The sequence below is a fragment of the Penicillium samsonianum genome, assembly GCF_028829775.1.
Source record: "Penicillium samsonianum strain IBT 33392 chromosome Unknown utg000011l_segment0_segment0, whole genome shotgun sequence".
Lineage (NCBI taxonomy): Eukaryota > Fungi > Ascomycota > Eurotiomycetes > Eurotiales > Aspergillaceae > Penicillium > Penicillium samsonianum.
In genome coordinates, this window is record NW_026643269.1 from 94,010 (window position 1) to 109,690 (window position 15,681).

General features: G+C 50.7%; 8 protein-coding genes across 8 annotated transcripts; 5 read left to right on the forward strand and 3 right to left on the reverse strand.

Moving 5' to 3' along the window:
- Window positions 1-163: 163 nt before the first annotated feature.
- Window positions 164-2,150, forward strand: sidI (putative long-chain-fatty-acid-CoA ligase; the record flags this gene model as incomplete). Its single annotated transcript, XM_057286666.1, has 5 exons — window positions 164-575; window positions 646-943; window positions 998-1,377; window positions 1,428-1,757; window positions 1,816-2,150. 5 exons carry the CDS (start codon window positions 164-166, stop codon window positions 2,148-2,150), a joined length of 1,755 nt encoding a protein of 584 aa, XP_057128735.1.
- Window positions 2,151-3,147: 997 nt separating this feature from the next.
- N7471_013949 (putative pyridine nucleotide-disulfide oxidoreductase AMID-like) lies at window positions 3,148-4,628 on the forward strand (the record flags this gene model as incomplete). Its single annotated transcript, XM_057286667.1, has 5 exons — window positions 3,148-3,355; window positions 3,412-3,753; window positions 3,817-4,174; window positions 4,230-4,537; window positions 4,591-4,628. 5 exons carry the CDS (start codon window positions 3,148-3,150, stop codon window positions 4,626-4,628), a joined length of 1,254 nt encoding a protein of 417 aa, XP_057128736.1.
- An 811-nt stretch (window positions 4,629-5,439) lies between these two features.
- Window positions 5,440-6,163, forward strand: N7471_013950 (glutathione S-transferase family protein; the record flags this gene model as incomplete). The annotated part of the gene is made up of 2 exons (XM_057286668.1): window positions 5,440-5,493; window positions 5,552-6,163. 2 exons carry the CDS (start codon window positions 5,440-5,442, stop codon window positions 6,161-6,163), a joined length of 666 nt encoding a protein of 221 aa, XP_057128737.1.
- A 242-nt stretch (window positions 6,164-6,405) lies between these two features.
- N7471_013951 (GMC family oxidoreductase) lies at window positions 6,406-8,725 on the reverse strand (the record flags this gene model as incomplete). Its single annotated transcript, XM_057286669.1, has 2 exons — window positions 6,406-7,178; window positions 7,240-8,725. 2 exons carry the CDS (start codon window positions 8,723-8,725, stop codon window positions 6,406-6,408), a joined length of 2,259 nt encoding a protein of 752 aa, XP_057128738.1.
- Window positions 8,726-9,468: 743 nt separating this feature from the next.
- N7471_013952 (uncharacterized protein) lies at window positions 9,469-10,918 on the forward strand (the record flags this gene model as incomplete). The annotated part of the gene is made up of 4 exons (XM_057286670.1): window positions 9,469-9,586; window positions 9,638-9,763; window positions 9,818-9,886; window positions 9,936-10,918. 4 exons carry the CDS (start codon window positions 9,469-9,471, stop codon window positions 10,916-10,918), a joined length of 1,296 nt encoding a protein of 431 aa, XP_057128739.1.
- A 124-nt stretch (window positions 10,919-11,042) lies between these two features.
- On the reverse strand, window positions 11,043-12,824 carry N7471_013953 (rRNA (cytosine-C5-)-methyltransferase RCM1; the record flags this gene model as incomplete). Its single annotated transcript, XM_057286671.1, has 2 exons — window positions 11,043-12,563; window positions 12,627-12,824. 2 exons carry the CDS (start codon window positions 12,822-12,824, stop codon window positions 11,043-11,045), a joined length of 1,719 nt encoding a protein of 572 aa, XP_057128740.1.
- Window positions 12,825-13,225: 401 nt separating this feature from the next.
- Window positions 13,226-13,912, forward strand: N7471_013954 (GNAT family N-acetyltransferase; the record flags this gene model as incomplete). Its single annotated transcript, XM_057286672.1, has 1 exon — window positions 13,226-13,912. The coding sequence occupies one exon, from the start codon at window positions 13,226-13,228 to the stop codon at window positions 13,910-13,912; it is 687 nt and encodes a 228-aa protein (XP_057128741.1).
- Window positions 13,913-14,507: 595 nt separating this feature from the next.
- On the reverse strand, window positions 14,508-15,552 carry N7471_013955 (FYVE zinc finger domain-containing protein; the record flags this gene model as incomplete). The annotated part of the gene is made up of 2 exons (XM_057286673.1): window positions 14,508-14,894; window positions 15,127-15,552. 2 exons carry the CDS (start codon window positions 15,550-15,552, stop codon window positions 14,508-14,510), a joined length of 813 nt encoding a protein of 270 aa, XP_057128742.1.
- Window positions 15,553-15,681: the final 129 nt, after the last annotated feature.

Here is a 15,681-nt window from a genome sequence, read left to right on the forward strand (position 1 = left end):
GTGGAGCCCGGCCTATCTGATGGAATTAATGGAATTTATGGAATTTATGGAATTTATCTTGTGCGAAATTTGTCGCGGTATTGTCGGCTACATCTATAAACCCGCTCTGTCCAAGGTTTTTTTCCCTCTGATTTTCCATTTCCTCAACTTCCATCTATCTACCATGGCGGCCCCGAGAAGTGTACAGCGCTTGCAGCAGACACTGTCGCATGTACAGCCTCCTATTAGTCCGCAGCTGTCTCTTGTCGCAGGCCCGACGGAGCCACAGCTGCTGGACATCACCTTGGGTGAGCTGCTGACACTTCAAGCACTGCAGTATGGGAGAATTGAGTGCTTGGTCTTCCCCTGGACCGGTGCGCGATGGACGTACGGCCAGCTGAAAGATGAGACTGATCGTCTAGCTCGGGGAATGTTGGCTTCGGGTATTCAAAAAGGCGATCGTGTTGGAATTATGGCAGGCAACTGTGAGCAATACATCTCGGTGTTCTTTGCGGCCGCTCGAGTTGGGGCTATCTTGGTCGTGTTGAACAACACGTACACCCCCTCCGAGCTGTATTACGCTCTCAATCACAGTGGTGGGTGATATCCACTTCCCGTATTATTGACTCCATACTAATCTCGGCTTTTTGTTCAATTTTCATTCAGAATGCCGAATGCTTTTCATGACACCACGCATTGGACGTCACAATCTCGAGGAAGTCCTTATCCAGCTCGGCCCTAATCCTAAAAAATCTGCGACATCGGAATCATTAGAGGAAATTGTCATTCTCCGCGAAAGCTACAACAACTTCACCACCTATCACGATGTCATGGAACGCGGCCTGTCACAGGCTGCACATGTGCTCCAGGACCGCGAGGCCGAGTTACGGCCGGATGATGTCTGCAATCTGCAATTCACAAGTGGTTCAACGGGCAGTCCTAAAGCTGCAATGTTGACACATCAGTATGTGGACCATGTACGACGATTCGCTCTTGAATATAGCTAATTCCTCCGCAGCAACTTGGTTAATAACTCGCGTTTCATCGGTGATCGCATGAATCTCACCTCTTTCGATGTTTTGTGCTGCCCGCCACCCTTGTTCCACTGCTTCGGGCTGGTCCTGGGCATGCTTGCGGTGGTCACCCATGGCTCCAAGATTGTCTTCCCCAGCGAAACCTTCGACCCTAAGGCGGTTCTGCATGCCATCTCCGACGAGAAGTGCACTGCTCTACATGGTGTTCCAACCATGTTTGAGGCGATCCTTGCCGTTCCCAAGCCCTCGAACTTTGACACCTCAAACCTCCGCACAGGCATCATTGCTGGGGCTCCAGTCCCACGGCCACTCATGAAGCGGCTCTTTGCAGAATTGAATATGACCGAATACACCAGTAGCTATGGTATTGTCCCTCCCATTGGCCTGTCGATCGAGTGCTAACCCAAGCTCTAGGTCTCACGGAGGCCTCGCCCACTTGCTTCAATGCTTTCACCACCGACAGCATCCACACAAGATTGACCACCGTCGGAAAGGTTTTGCCCCACGCTCGCGCGAAGATTATCGATGCACAGGGAAACATCGTTCCCGTTGGTCAGCGTGGTGAGCTTTGCATGGCCGGCTACCAGCTCACCAAGGGATACTGGCATAATCCGGAGAAGACGGCAGAGACATTCATAACCGATGCCGAGGGTGTCAAATGGCTCAAGACTGGCGACGAAGCTTCCTTTAACGCCGAAGGGTACTGCACCATCACCGGTCGCTTCAAAGACATCATCATTCGTGGTAGGTTCAAACCCCCACATGGACATTGATCGCGATTTCTAATCCTGGCATCTAAAAGGCGGCGAGAACATATATCCTCTCGAAATCGAAGAACGACTGACCGCACATCCCTCAATTGAGTTAGCATCTGTGATTGGTATTGCCGACCCCAAATACGGCGAGGTTGTCGGAGCATTTATCGCGATCGCTTCAGGAGCCGCACGTCCGACCGACGATGAACTGCGCACATGGACACGTGAGACTTTGGGCCGACACAAAGCCCCGCAGCATGTGTTTGTATTTGGAGAAGAGGGGGCTTCAAGCACGGTTCCTGTGACGGGAAGCGGGAAAGTTCGCAAGGTGGAGCTACGGCAAATGGCGATGGCGGTGCTGGCCGAGCGCCAAAAGGCATGAACGAAGAAAAAAATAAGGAGCACGGATTGTAAAGTCCTCGTGTTCGCGTAGTATAGAGACTCTAGATTTTGCAGTAATACCCCAATCCCATTGACAAAATAGACTCGTGCACAATAATAATTGCAACCACAAATAATATCTGCATCTGAAATAAATTATGTAATTAAATGAGGGGCGTATCTTATCAGATTCTATTGTGATTCGCTCAAGCTCAACGCTTGTAACGTCAGGTACATAACAATGACGAAAAGCGGATCCTGCAGCGAAATGCGCTATTTTCTGCTATTTTCTTATCATTTTCTGTTTTGGCTACGTCGGCTCCAGCTCTTCCCAGAATCAGATTAGATGCTCATCTTGTCAGATCGATTATCATTGCCAATTTGGGCTGGTGGCTGTATTGAACCGTGGAATTAATGTGTATTTTACTTTACACAGTACGGTCATCGGGTACAACCGTGTGAGCGAATTCCAATGTTTCTGGTCCACACGAAATACTATTAAATGTTGTCCATGTAATATCCTCTTTTATTCACATATGTATTATGCACAGTGATAAATTGAAAAAGAAAACTTAACGGATGCTTTTGCATGTGTATCAGTCACCATGTCGGTTCTTCCAAAAACGACTTGGCATCCTGAGGTTTGTACTGTTCCGGAAAGACTCGCACGGAATAATCGGAGTTTGAGGTCAAGCCAATATAACCGAGGGATGTTTCACATTTCACGGCTGCCATCGGATCTGATAATCCAAGCCAAAAACCCTGGAAAAGGGAGCAACCATGGATGCGCTCTATCCGATGTCGCTTTCAATCTGATAAGATCCGGACCCGCATAATCCGATGATATGACGATATTTTTCTTTATTTCTGTTACATACCTAGGTAGCTCAGTTCCTTGGCCTTTTTTTCTAGATTTCTTTTCTTTATTCTCCTTTTCCGCTTTCCTTTCGGCCTCTCTCTTTAGTTATTGCTTGTGTCTCACCTCTCCTTAACTCATCATGCCTTCCAACGACTTTGTCCGAACTGTATCCCGCAACTTCCGGGTACTTGTGATCGGTGGCTCTTATGGTGGCCTATCTGCTGCATTGGCCCTCATTGATCTTTCACAGGGTCGCCTCGCGCGTTTCAATTGCAATCCCGATGCCAAAGCTCCTACACATCGCATTCCAATACAGATAACTGTAGTTGATAAGCGAGATGGCTATTGTAAGCTCCCCAGAAGATCAACAATTCCTCCACCATCACCCCGCTCACATGTGTAGTTCATCTGATCGGATCCCCAAAGGCCCTGGCCTGTGAAAAATTTGCGTCCGAGGCATGGACTCGTTTCCAAGATATTCCCGGTCTCAAGTCTCCAGATCTTAGCTTTATCCAAGGAAGCGTCAGTTCGGTTGATTTCAACGCTAAAGTCGCCCATATTGTCGATTCAGAGACTAAGAGCAGCCGCACGGAGTCCTATGACTACTTGATTGCAGGCTCGGGGCTGCGTCGGTCTTTCCCCACTGTTCCCCAATCCTTGCGGCGAGATGAGTTCCTCAAGGAAGCCAGAGAACACATGACGGATGTGAAGCAAGCCCGTGATGGTATCGTTGTTGTCGGTGGAGGTATGTGTTACCTGTCACTCTCTGCTGCTTTCGCCCCTGCTAACGTACCTTTTTCGTGGATAGGCGCCGTGGGCGTGGAGATGGCTGCCGAATTGAAGATCCTGAACCCAGAACAGAAGGTCACCCTGATCCATTCTCGAAAGCGCTTGCTATCTTCGGAGCCGTTGCCGGATGACTTTGCCGAGCGCGTAGAGTCTATATTGCGCGATACAGGTGTCGAGGTCATGCTAGGACAACGCGTTACCGATACGACCGCGGTGGACACGAAAAATGGGACACGGGTCTGGAACCTCACTCTCAGCGATGGTCAACAACTCAAGACTGGCCATGTTCTAAATGCTGTTTCTCAAACTGTTCCAACATCAATGTATCTGCCGAAAGAGGCATTGAATGAGGAGGGATACATCAAAGTGCACCGCTCGTAAGGCTGTTTCCTCAACCAAGTTGCTCACAGAACATTCCTAATATCTCTGCAGACTACAATTTTCCGGTGCCATCCCTAACGCGGAGCATCATTGGGCAGTAGGAGACCTCACTGCGTGGGAAGGTATCAAGCGCTGTGGTGGTGCAATGCATATGGGCCATTACGCGGCGATTAATATCCACCAGCATATGATGGCAGAGTGCACTGGTGAAAAGCCAGACTATCAGACCTTACAGCCGTTCCCGTCTGTGATGGGCCTAGCTCTCGGCAAAACGGCCGTCACTTATATCCCGAGCGAGGGCACACGTGAGGGCGAAGATCTGATGAAGAGCTTGTTTGGCAAAGACATGGGACATACAAGTGCGTCTTTATCCTCCCAAATTCGTGAATTGAAAAGCTGACCCAAATTTCAGTTTGTTGGAACTATATGCGCCTCGGTGAGGCATGCTAAGCGTGGCCTAGTAGATCCGGGACGTTGTTGGGATTCATTGCATTTTGTTTTTCTTTTTTTCTTGTAAGATTGGACTGGTGTGCCGTGAGATTTTCGTTCTTTTTCTTTTTTTTTTTTTTTTTTTGGGACAATGACTGGGCTCTCGAAGGCAATAGGCTGGTTGGAGTCGGATTTGGTGTGAGTTAAGCTCTGCAATATGAGTCGATCTATCACACTCAATTGGAATTCCTTGAGCTATTTTGTCTTTGCCCTGACATTGCAAGTGTCATTTGCTGATTGAAATTGAGAGAACACGAAAAAAGAAAATTGCTCACTGGGATCGGCCGTAACAAGCTGGCTTCACTCTTCGACACAACCAGTTGCGTACCAACAGTGCAGGCCTCCATCTCGGTTTGTTCGAGAAGCTTGTTTGAGGTTCGGGGAATAAAACTGTTCAAAGTATGTTGCATTGAGAGTACTTGAGAATATTTGAGAATATTGGAAGTGGAATAGTTGAGTTCCAAGGGGGATATATGAACTTCCACGCAGGTTCCCCTAAGATTCCCCCAATAGTATACATTTCACATCTTTATATCTCCCGAGTTTTATAAGTTTTATACCTATAAATTGATTAACCTTGGAATCATCTCTATATATTCTTACCTAGGTAGTCAATTTCCTATTTTTGTGCTACAAATCTGCTTAGAAATCTTAGAAATCTGGTTCCACTTGATTCCACACCGTTCTTTTATAACTTCATATAAAACAACCCCTCTATTTTGTTATGTACCTACGTACATAAATCATATATCTCACCTCATTCATATCCACAATGGCACCATTTGGCACTATCTACTCTTATCAGCCCAGTCCTCGGGTCATGAAGGTATGGAACTCGAACCCCAGTCAGAACCCCGGTCAATACTGAACTAAACCCCTGCTAGGCCCAGGCTGCGGCCAATCTGAACGGCCTGGAGCTGGCGGTTCCGGAATTCGCCATGGGCAAGACCAATCGCACCCCTGACTTCCTGTCCAAATTCCCGTTGGGTAAGGTGCCCGCTTTTGAGGCTGCCAATGGAACAACCCTGTTTGAATCGGACGCCATCACCCAATACATTGCCGAGAGCGGCCCGGCCGCCGATCAGCTCATTGGAGTTACCCCAGCCGAGCGCGCCACCATCCGGCAGTGGATTTGCTATGCACAGGGTGAGATTCTGGACCCTGTGACGCAGTTGGCCCTGTGGCGTCTTGGTATCCGGCCCTACGACGAGAAAGTCGAGGAGACCAACCTCGCGCGTCTGGAACGCTCGCTGGAATGTCTAGAAATTCACCTCAAGAACCGCACTTGGTTCGTCGGCAACGAAAAGCTCAGCTTGGCTGATATCACTGTTGCCGCTGCCCTGGTCTGGGGTTTCTCCATGGCCATTGATGCTGAGATGCGCCAAAAGTTCCCCTCTGTGGTCACCTGGTACGAGCGGATCCTCGAGGCTGAGGGCGTCAAGGAGGCTTTTGGTGAGAAGAAATACATTGAGAAGCGTCAGAGTCCCCAGGCTTGAGGCTCAACGCGATTCTCTTTTTTAAAAAAATATATACATAACATTAGAGCACCCGGAAAAGTTTAACACATTATATTCCGCTTCACGAGGCACCTGAATCAGATAAAACGAAAAAAGAAAAACCTACAGAATAGTGCTAGGGATATCATAACATATAAAAAACTGGCTTTTCAAGCGGTCGGTCCAAGCGGAACAGTACATATTGACAGGAAGACCAGAAGAGATATCCCACGGCCATCTCATCATAGACGAGCCATCACGCTGCCCTCGCCTCGTACCGTTCCCATCACCTGGGCTAGGTTTCGGCTAGCCCAATCGGCGATCGCCATGTTAGTGATCATTGGATTCACACCACTAGCGCTAGGGAACACGGACGCATCCACGACATATAAACCGTCAGTGCCCCAGACTTGACAATCCGGATCCACCACACCAAATTTAGGTGACTTGCTCATGCGGCAGGTACCCATCTGGTGTGCACTGGCAAACAAACCACGCTCCGGGTTCAAAGGGGACTTCCGACGAAGCTCGGCAATCCAACTCTGCAGTGTCGCGTCGTTGGTGCCTTCGGGAGCCTCGGGGTCTGAAGCCTCTGGCCGGATGAACGGGGGAAGGTCGCGGTAAGCGGTATGGAACTCTGTGGCGCCTGTGATATACGCAATCTTGGCGCTGGCAATAATGGCCTCCACAATGTGTTTTCGGTCAAAGGCAGAGACCGTGTAATCAATCCGGCAGCGTCCATCAACGGGGTCCGGGTAAACACGACCAGAATCGCGGTCTTTGGTTAAAGTGATGAAGCTCGTGCTGCGACGCATCTTGGCCGCCCACAGCTTGTACTCCAATGAGTCTCGCCAGGGGAATATGGGGATGAACACGGAAGGCATCATTGAGAGAGACTCAATCTTCACGCCATGTCCATGTCCATCAAGATTCTCAAACTCGTTAACGACCGTTGTCAGTGCAGAGCCTTCCCAGGGGCGGGTCTCCTCATTAAAGACAGCACCCGCTACCATAACTGTATAACAAAGAGTAAGTGCCTGTGCGGTGCGCTGTGGAGGGAAGTGAAGAGTGCTTACCTGGGTGAAGATAAAGGTTTCGGCCAATCTGGGGGTTCTTCAAACCACTACGCAGTAGCAGAAGAGGACTTTGCAATGCGCCAGCTGATACCACTACTCTCTTGGCCTTGATAATCACCTTACGCTCCACGGCCGCAATACCACCGAGGCCCAAGTGTGAATCCCGCGACTTCCATGTTCCTTGCACGCCAGAAGCAATCTTTCTGCCCTTGACCTTGGTGAATAGCACTTTTTCGGCACAAAATCCTTCCATGAATCTCGCACCGGCCTGAGCAGCATCCGCAAGGAACGACTCCGTTGGACCTTTCTTTCCACCTGAGTGGCACCCCAACGTGCAATACCCACAGTAGTGCTTGCCGTGACCTGTGTTTTGGGGCACTGTTTTGGCAGCATAGCCCAGTTTTCTTGCGCCTTCAAGAATCACCTTATTCTGGTAGTTATGCTCAATGTGCTCCTCGTTAACACCCATGCGACCACAGACGCGGTCCAAACTTTTCTGGAAGTCGAGGGAGGTGAAGAAAGGCAGACCAGTATCCGCCCATTGCTGTCGGACATACCTCTGGGTCTGTAGAGATGCCGACCAGTTAACAGTACCGCCACCGCCCCACGTTGAGCCCGCTAGGATTGCCATCGAGCCATCATCACTGGAGATGGCACCCCCGTTCTCAAACATGTTGAGAAATCCCTCATTCGGGCCCATGGGGAATGTGTCCGATGGATAGGAATAGGACTTTTCCACAACCAGCACTCGATGGCCCGCTTCGGCTAGGTTCTTTGCAGTCACACTACCGCCACAGCCACTTCCCACGATAACGACGTCGGTTTCAATCGTTTCTGTCTGGTCCCCAGGAGTGAATTGCAAAAACTCATACTGGAAACCGTCGGAGGGGTTGCCATGAACAGGGATGCGTGGGAACCCCAGAACTGGGCCGATGGTTGGGCTGCTCATAACCCAAGCTTTCTTCACGATGCCAGTGATTCCTCGGTAGATGGCGCGGAGAGGGGCCAATCGAGAGGTGTCCCATCCACGTAAAACCTTTTCCCGGAATTCCACCGGTTGGTCCTGGATCGGAGTTGTCGAACCCGTCATAATCAGCGAACCCGTACGGGTGTTGAGCGCTGTCATGATCAACCCAAACCCTTTCCTTCCTTCGTCATGCACCTGGTCACCCAGGAGTCGCTCCACTATGGCTCGGAATTGCGGGTTCGAAGAAACATTTTCTTGCAAATACTGGGTAGCAATATTTACGGCATCGGGTCCAGAAATAACCGTTGACAAGCTCGACACGGCAGAATTCCACTCTGCATGTGAAATCACTCGGTCGTTCGATGACTTGACAGTTGCCGCAGTGTGGATGGAGGGCACAATTGCGTCGGCCAGCGCATACAGGGTCTTCCACTGCAACTCCGAGAAGTAAGTGGCCGAAGGCGCTGGTGGAAGAGGGACATCGCTCGGGGTGTATGTGGACACAGCATGGGTTGGCATATTTGCAAGAACCAGAGCAAACAAAGCTCTCGTAGATCAAGCTCCAATGGTATAGGAGGAATGGGAATGAGAATAAGAAATGAGATTGTGGAGTAAAGAGAGAAGAAGTCCACCTGGGCACGGGTCACGGATGTTTATAATATACTAGCTCGACAAGGTCCCACTATGACAACAGGTACATATTCAGAGTTTGTAAGTTCATCTTTAGCGTGAACGATCGTGAAAAAGAGTATGATCCTCCTCTTTCATCCGACTGTCATGCGCTGTCAGCCACTTTCAGCCCTCGCAACCCAAAAACACGAACCCAAAATCCGGGGGAGAGAGCCTCGGTTGAGTGGAGAAGTAGTGAGCATGGCTTTCGATTCTTGTACCGGTGGGGTATTTGAACCTCTGGTCGACCAGTTAAGATCGTGTAAATCTCCATCGCCTGACAATTTCAAGGCCTAGGTTCCCCAGAGACGTAGATCCCCCTCTTCCTTCGGAATAAGCGGGCTCACGCGCTCATTTGCGGGAAATTGCCGAGTTCCAGCGCCATGTGAGAATCAAGGGCTTGGGATGAAACTAGAGTTAGCCTTGATTATAGGGAAATTCAAGTCAAATTCAAGTGAAGTTCAAGACAATTTTCGAAGTGGTAGTGTTGTAGTGTGTGTATTGTGTAGTGTAGTTGTGTAGTGTGAGTGTAGTGTCGTGAACAGGCAAAATGGAATTTCTCCGCCTCCGACCTCGACCTTTCTCATCACACAATGGAGACGCGCACACTCATTCGCCCTAGCAAATGTACTCTGCCTAAAGAGAAAGTCTTCTCTATCCAAATTGGTTCCGAGATCTTTCGTCTCTCGGGTGCTTCAATTGCCTCTGATGGTAAACGCGCTTATTCTCTCCCGTCTGACTTGAGCTGACCCCTTCCAACAGCTCCATCCTACTTTTCACGCTTTTTCGAGGATCAATTGCTTCAGAATGAAGATGTTGCCAATATCAGGACCCTCTATATCGATCGCGATCCCACAACATTCCGCGAGATCGCTAGACATCTGCAGGGTATGAGAGCCCATGGACAAACATAACGTGACAGAGGCTGATGGGTGCATTCAGGCTACCATCTCCGGCCCCAGGATGGCGCGCAATTCGTGAAGCTATTCGCAGATGCGCAGTTCTATACATGTGAGCATCCTCTGTCCAGGTACCCTGGAAGTAATTGCTGACCCAACAGTGCCCCGATTGATGTCCCAGCTGTTCGAGTCCGAATGCTTTATTCAAATCGGCGACCGACACTTTCAGATCCCTCGCGATATCTTCTCAGGTCCCGGTGATTCCCCAAATTTCTTCACCCTCGGATTCGCCGCCTTCTTTGCTTCCCCGACTGAAGTGTTCCCGGGCCTGGACCGCCAGGGTCTCTTGCGACCGCCGGCCATCATCCCCCCAAGCGTTCCGAACCGATCTGCAGATGTCTTTGATGAGCTCCTGCATCTGCTGCGCGGGTATCCCCTGCATATTAGAAACGAGGATCACCGGGCTTCGCTCCTGCGCGACTGTCGTTATTTCCACCTGCGCGGCTTGGAACAAAAGTTGATACCGCATCAGATAACGACGAATCCCTTCAGCCATCGTTCGGAAATCGTCATCCGGCTCGAGGATGTGCGACCGTCTGGGGTTCAGTTTGCCTTTGATACACTTTCTGGGTCGCCTGCAGTGGGTGGAATGGTCACATACACACGCCCCTTTGTTGACGAGAACGCCGCTGATCTGGTGGTTGAGATCGGCGACGAGTCTAGTCTGATCCATCGGGGGAGCATGCGTGCTGACTTCCTGGGCCTTGCAAAACAAAGAATTGCCAGTCTGTTACAGACGGTAGGCAAAAAGATGAACCTGCCTGATTCACATCCACCAATGGGCCATGTTCCAATCAAGGTCCGTGTCGACCGTGAAACTGACCTCACGGTGGATGGAGAACAGGACCCTCAGCATTTGATGATATCAAGAGCCAAGGCCGAATCTGGCGCTGGTGGTGTCCCTCCAGCTAAACGGCCACGAGTCGATAATACGGACGATGGACCCTGGGTTGTTCGGACAGGACAATGGCGATTGCAAGTGCAGACAGGGCCTACCGGGGCATACGAGGTTGTCTTGGTTGCTGTCAAATTGGACATATATACCAGTTCGCAAGTACGAAACCGGTCAAGGAAATTCCTTTAGTCGCCTATACGTATGTTCAAGTCTTAAACTGCATAATACGCCAGAAGACTTGAATGTATGATATCAAACAGATGCCCTCGGAAATTGTTGCAGGCTGGGCAAACTCGCATTAATATAATTTTGTCTAATCGGAGAATCCTCCCCATTCTTCCCCGTCTTCATCTTTTTCATCTTCGTCGCTCTCATCGCTTTCGCCATGCTCATGCTCATCATCTCCACTTTCCTTCGCCGGAACGGCCATAACAGCATGGCCAGGGTCACGAACGAATCCAGCGACGAAAAATCCTCCAAGACCTTCTGCATCACCTTGCCAGGATCGGATGCACGCTTCTAGTGCCTCGTCAGAGAGATCTACCGTGCCTGATGGCCCTGCTTCTCCCTCGGCTGGCCGCTCCTCTCGCACACCTCGTTTCTTCCATCGACGCAAGCCATCGGGCTGCTCATCGCGCCGCAGGAGGCGCCAACCGCGCTCTTTGGCAACCTGGGAATTCAGAATGCGAGCCACAACGCCCTCATTCTCGATCAGGTGAATAGAACAAGTACTGTACGTCACATGGGTAGCATTCGAGAAACGCAGAGCGTGTTCAACGATCCGCGCCTGGATGCTTGATAGTTTGGTCAGTCGCTCTGGGTCGATTGTCCCATCCGGGATATCATTCTCATCTGTGGGCTCTGCCTGTGGAGTTCCCATGGTGGCTTTCGACTGCTCGCCATTCGCTTCGTCGTCGTTGTCTGGACGCTTCCTTTTCTTTCCATGTGACTTGGGCGCCTTGTATGCTGCCGCGGCAGGGAGTGTGAACTGGGGGACATCGTCACGGCCGATGATTCCGCTACCAGAACAACTAGGATCCAACAACAATCCAGTAACATTCTCAAACTGTTCATCTTCTGGGTCAAGAGCGAGGAAATCCTGACCTTGGAGCACAGTGACAGAGTCAGCCCCAGCCAGACCAACCATTTTCTGCAGCGTTCTAGAACGCAAGGTAGATGCATCCATAGAAAAGATTCTCTGGTTGCTGTTTTTGTTTCCCTTTTGTTGTTTGGCCAGAAGCGAAGCCAAGTGCGTAGTCTTGTTCCCCGGGGCAGCACATCCATCAACCAAGTCGCCCTCCCATGGGTCGCTAGGCCCACGGTCACCCAATAGGAGATACGCTGGGAAGCAGGACGCTTTGTCCTGGAGAATTATTTCTCCGTTTTTGTAGGCAGATGAGGCAGTGAAGTCTGCACCGAAAGGCACCGCCACCAAATCTGGAATGTTCGGATCGATGAACAATCGAGGCTCTGGCTTTCGGCTTTCCAGCTCATCTTCTGGTGCCAATTCTGCAAGTGTGTCTACCCGACGGTAAGACTTGAATGTAGTGCTCAGCTGCTCTTCGAGGGTAGTACGGATATTATTTATGCGCACCCAGCGCGGGTAGACGAAATGGCTGGTTCCATCGGCCAGTCGTTTCTCACGTATGACAACAGCCTTGAATTGCTCGACGGAGGCGCACCCACGACGGACACGGGCCTTGGTGAACTCAGCCTTTAGCCTGGCCTTGTGACGCTCCACGGTCTGTCGGAGTGTGTGGGTTGCCGGCGCGGCAATGCCCTTTTTCGCGAGTAGATGATCATGAACGAGGAGAAGAGCGAGGAGTGGAGAGAGCTAGATGGAAATCACTTCGTCAGTCAGCAGGTATCTCCGGTGGGTTCTCTGGATTCATCTCACCTTGCGCTCCAGGGCGAGAATGCCTGATTTGTCAATGACATCTGCCAGCACGGTGTCCCATTTAGCAGCCTCGGTGGTCAGCGCATAGATCTGAGCTGGAGATGCGCGCAGGTTCCGAGCGCTGTAAACCCGGGACTTGAACGAGCCCCCTGAGGAGGGCGCAGTCAAGATAGCGACCGCATCAAAGTAGAGGGACATTGGGAGTATGGAATGTTGATCGGAGAAATTGAGGATTTTCGCGATCGAATTGATATTTTGACATTGTTTGTTCTGTTTGCATTGGATTGTATACTGCCCAGGTAGGTTGAATCATGAGATTATACGGCGATCAGGGCTTATGATATTGACTGTCAGACGTGATAGCCTCGCTACGATAAGAATATAGTTTCTTCTTCTTCTTCTTCTTCTTCTTCTTCTTCTTCAATTATATCTAGATCAAAGATGTGTAGCATTTAATGTTTTGTGTGGCTGATCTCAACGGGATCTATATATATCTCGATCGGCCCTTTACTATAATCTTTAACTCCTTCCACTTCCCAAATATTCACCATTATTACCATTGAAGACCTTCAACGTTCAATATCCCATTACCGAACAGAATGGCACCAAAACCAACTCTCAGCACTTCAATACAGCCGCCTCCAGGACCCAGCGCAAAGCTAGTACTCCCAACCCAAGACACCAGCACCAACACCAACCCCACTATCTTCAACGATGCAATGATAATCCGAAAGTCCGTCTTCATCGACGAGCAGCACTGCACTGCAGACTCCGAGATCGACAGCGACGATGCCCGCAGCTGGCACTGGGTACTATACGATAACTCCACCGATAACTCCACCGCGACCTCTACGCCGGTGGGGGTGATCCGCCTGGTACCCCCGCCACAGGTGCCTCACGCCTATCTCACGGAACCGCCAGCGGCAATCGCACAGGGAGCGCCCGAATACGACTGGACGCATGAACCATGTATCAAGCTGACCCGGGTGGCGATCATGCCGTCGTTCCGCGGTCTCGGACTTGGGCGACGATTAGTGGAGACGGCGCTGGGGTGGGCGGCTGTGCATGCGGTAGAGATAGACGAGGCCGCGGCGCAGATCGCTGTGAGGGGGGAGTCACCTGTTATTCCGATTCCGTGGCGGGGGTTGGTCCTTGTGCATGCTCAGGTGGATGTGGAGAGGATGTATGCTGGGCTTGGATTTGAGACGGATCAGTCGCTGGGTCGGTGGGATGAGGAAGGGATTGAGCATGTGGGCATGTTCCGGCGGGTGGTTCTGGATAAATAAGGATCTACAGGGAGAGAAAATACAATACGGGGCGAGCATAGTCTACGAATAGAAGAAAAGCTCAAGGTTCAATATCAACGGATTCAACTAGATCGAACTAAATCGAACTAGATATCAACTGGGGGAATTGGAAAACTGCCACATTCCCTCAAGCATGGATCAGGGACCAGTAAAGAGGAAACATCAAATGAGATCGCCGCGCAACAAAAACCGACGGGGTATCCTGATCAACGCGAAGCAAAAAAAAAAACCAAAAAACAGAAATAGAAACAGAAATCAACCGGGTCGCTAAGCACCGATGAGTATCTGATCAACGCAAAAGCAGAAAAAAACAAAAACAGAAAGCAACCAGGTCGCTAAGGACCGATGAGAACCCTCTAGGCACGATGCAAAGTCATAACATGACTGCAGAAAACAAAGAAACAAAGCCCAGGGCCTGTCAGAAACGCCGAAGCCATGGTCGCCAATAGAGAGAAAAACAGGTCACGCATGAGCATGACTAAAGTGAAAAGATTATGAAAAGTAAGATCAAGTGAAACGCCGACCTGCAGCAGTCCTGCTGGCCACAGTAACCAAAGGAAACAGGGCAATGCGTTTAGAAAGTGCTCCAGTTCCAGTCACGAGGAACGGAGGCAGCGACCTCGCCGGTCTGGCCCACGGTGGACTCGGGATTTTCAGTATTCATGCCCTCGGAGTCGGGAACAGAGATGCCAATCTGCTGAGCATCGATCGTGTTCTGAATCTTGTTGAGACGGTCAGAGCGGTTCTCTTCCCAGCGTTGGTGGGCGCTCCAGCACAGATCGCAGGCACGGGATGGGACACCATCAGGATGGAAGCGGGCATCCTGGTCAAGGGGAACGAGATGAGGTGTGTGGGAGGCGCAGAAGACATGGCCGCAGTGACGACAGTGGTGGCGACGCAGAAAGATGCCGAATGAGGAGCGGCAAGTCGGCGAATCACAGTTGGAAGAGGCAGAGTCAGCCTAGGGGATAAGGTTAGCAAGTGTTGTCCTGTAAGAAAGTGACCAATGCGATCAAAGGACATGTGGCTGAGATGCGACAGGGCTGAGGCGGTGGATTGCAGCACGCCATTTCCGAGAAATGACGAGCTCACACGACATTTGCTTCAAAAACTGCGCAATCCAAACCGAACCCAATCCCTATAAAAGCGCCGAAGGAAGGAAAAGGAGGAAGCATTTTTCTCGAGATACTCACTTTCCAGTGTGAACGGGTCGGAAGACCGGTTACCGCACCCAGGTGCTCATTCTTCATCCACTCATGCTGGGCACTCTGGCTGATTTCGCTGGACTGGCTCTCCATGGTGGAGCGGCGGCTGATAGGTTCTGACGAGTCCTCGTTCAGGCTGTCAAGAGAGCCATGCACGCTGCGGGGTGGGGTAATGGGAGACGATTTCTGGGGTCGCTCAGTGGGTCGGAGAGCTGCAGGGACATAGAGGGGACCCTTGAGAGGACGCAGCTGGCGCGATTGCAGAGGCAGTTGGTGCAGGGAAGCGGTTGTCATGCGAGGGGAGGTGGGGGAATTGTTGGAGGGAGTGTTGGTGGCAGAGTTGGTTGGGGAGGGCTGACCATAAACCGAAATCTGGTTGATAGCCGGGTTGGTGGTCAAAACATGAGTCGCCATGATGATAATAAAAAAAAGGAGATGTGAGGTTGAGTGAAAGATTGAGGATGTTGGGATGTTAGGATGTTAGGTATGACGGATTGAAAAGGTGGGAGGCGGAATGTTAAGAGTAGAGTTTAAAGGGTAATC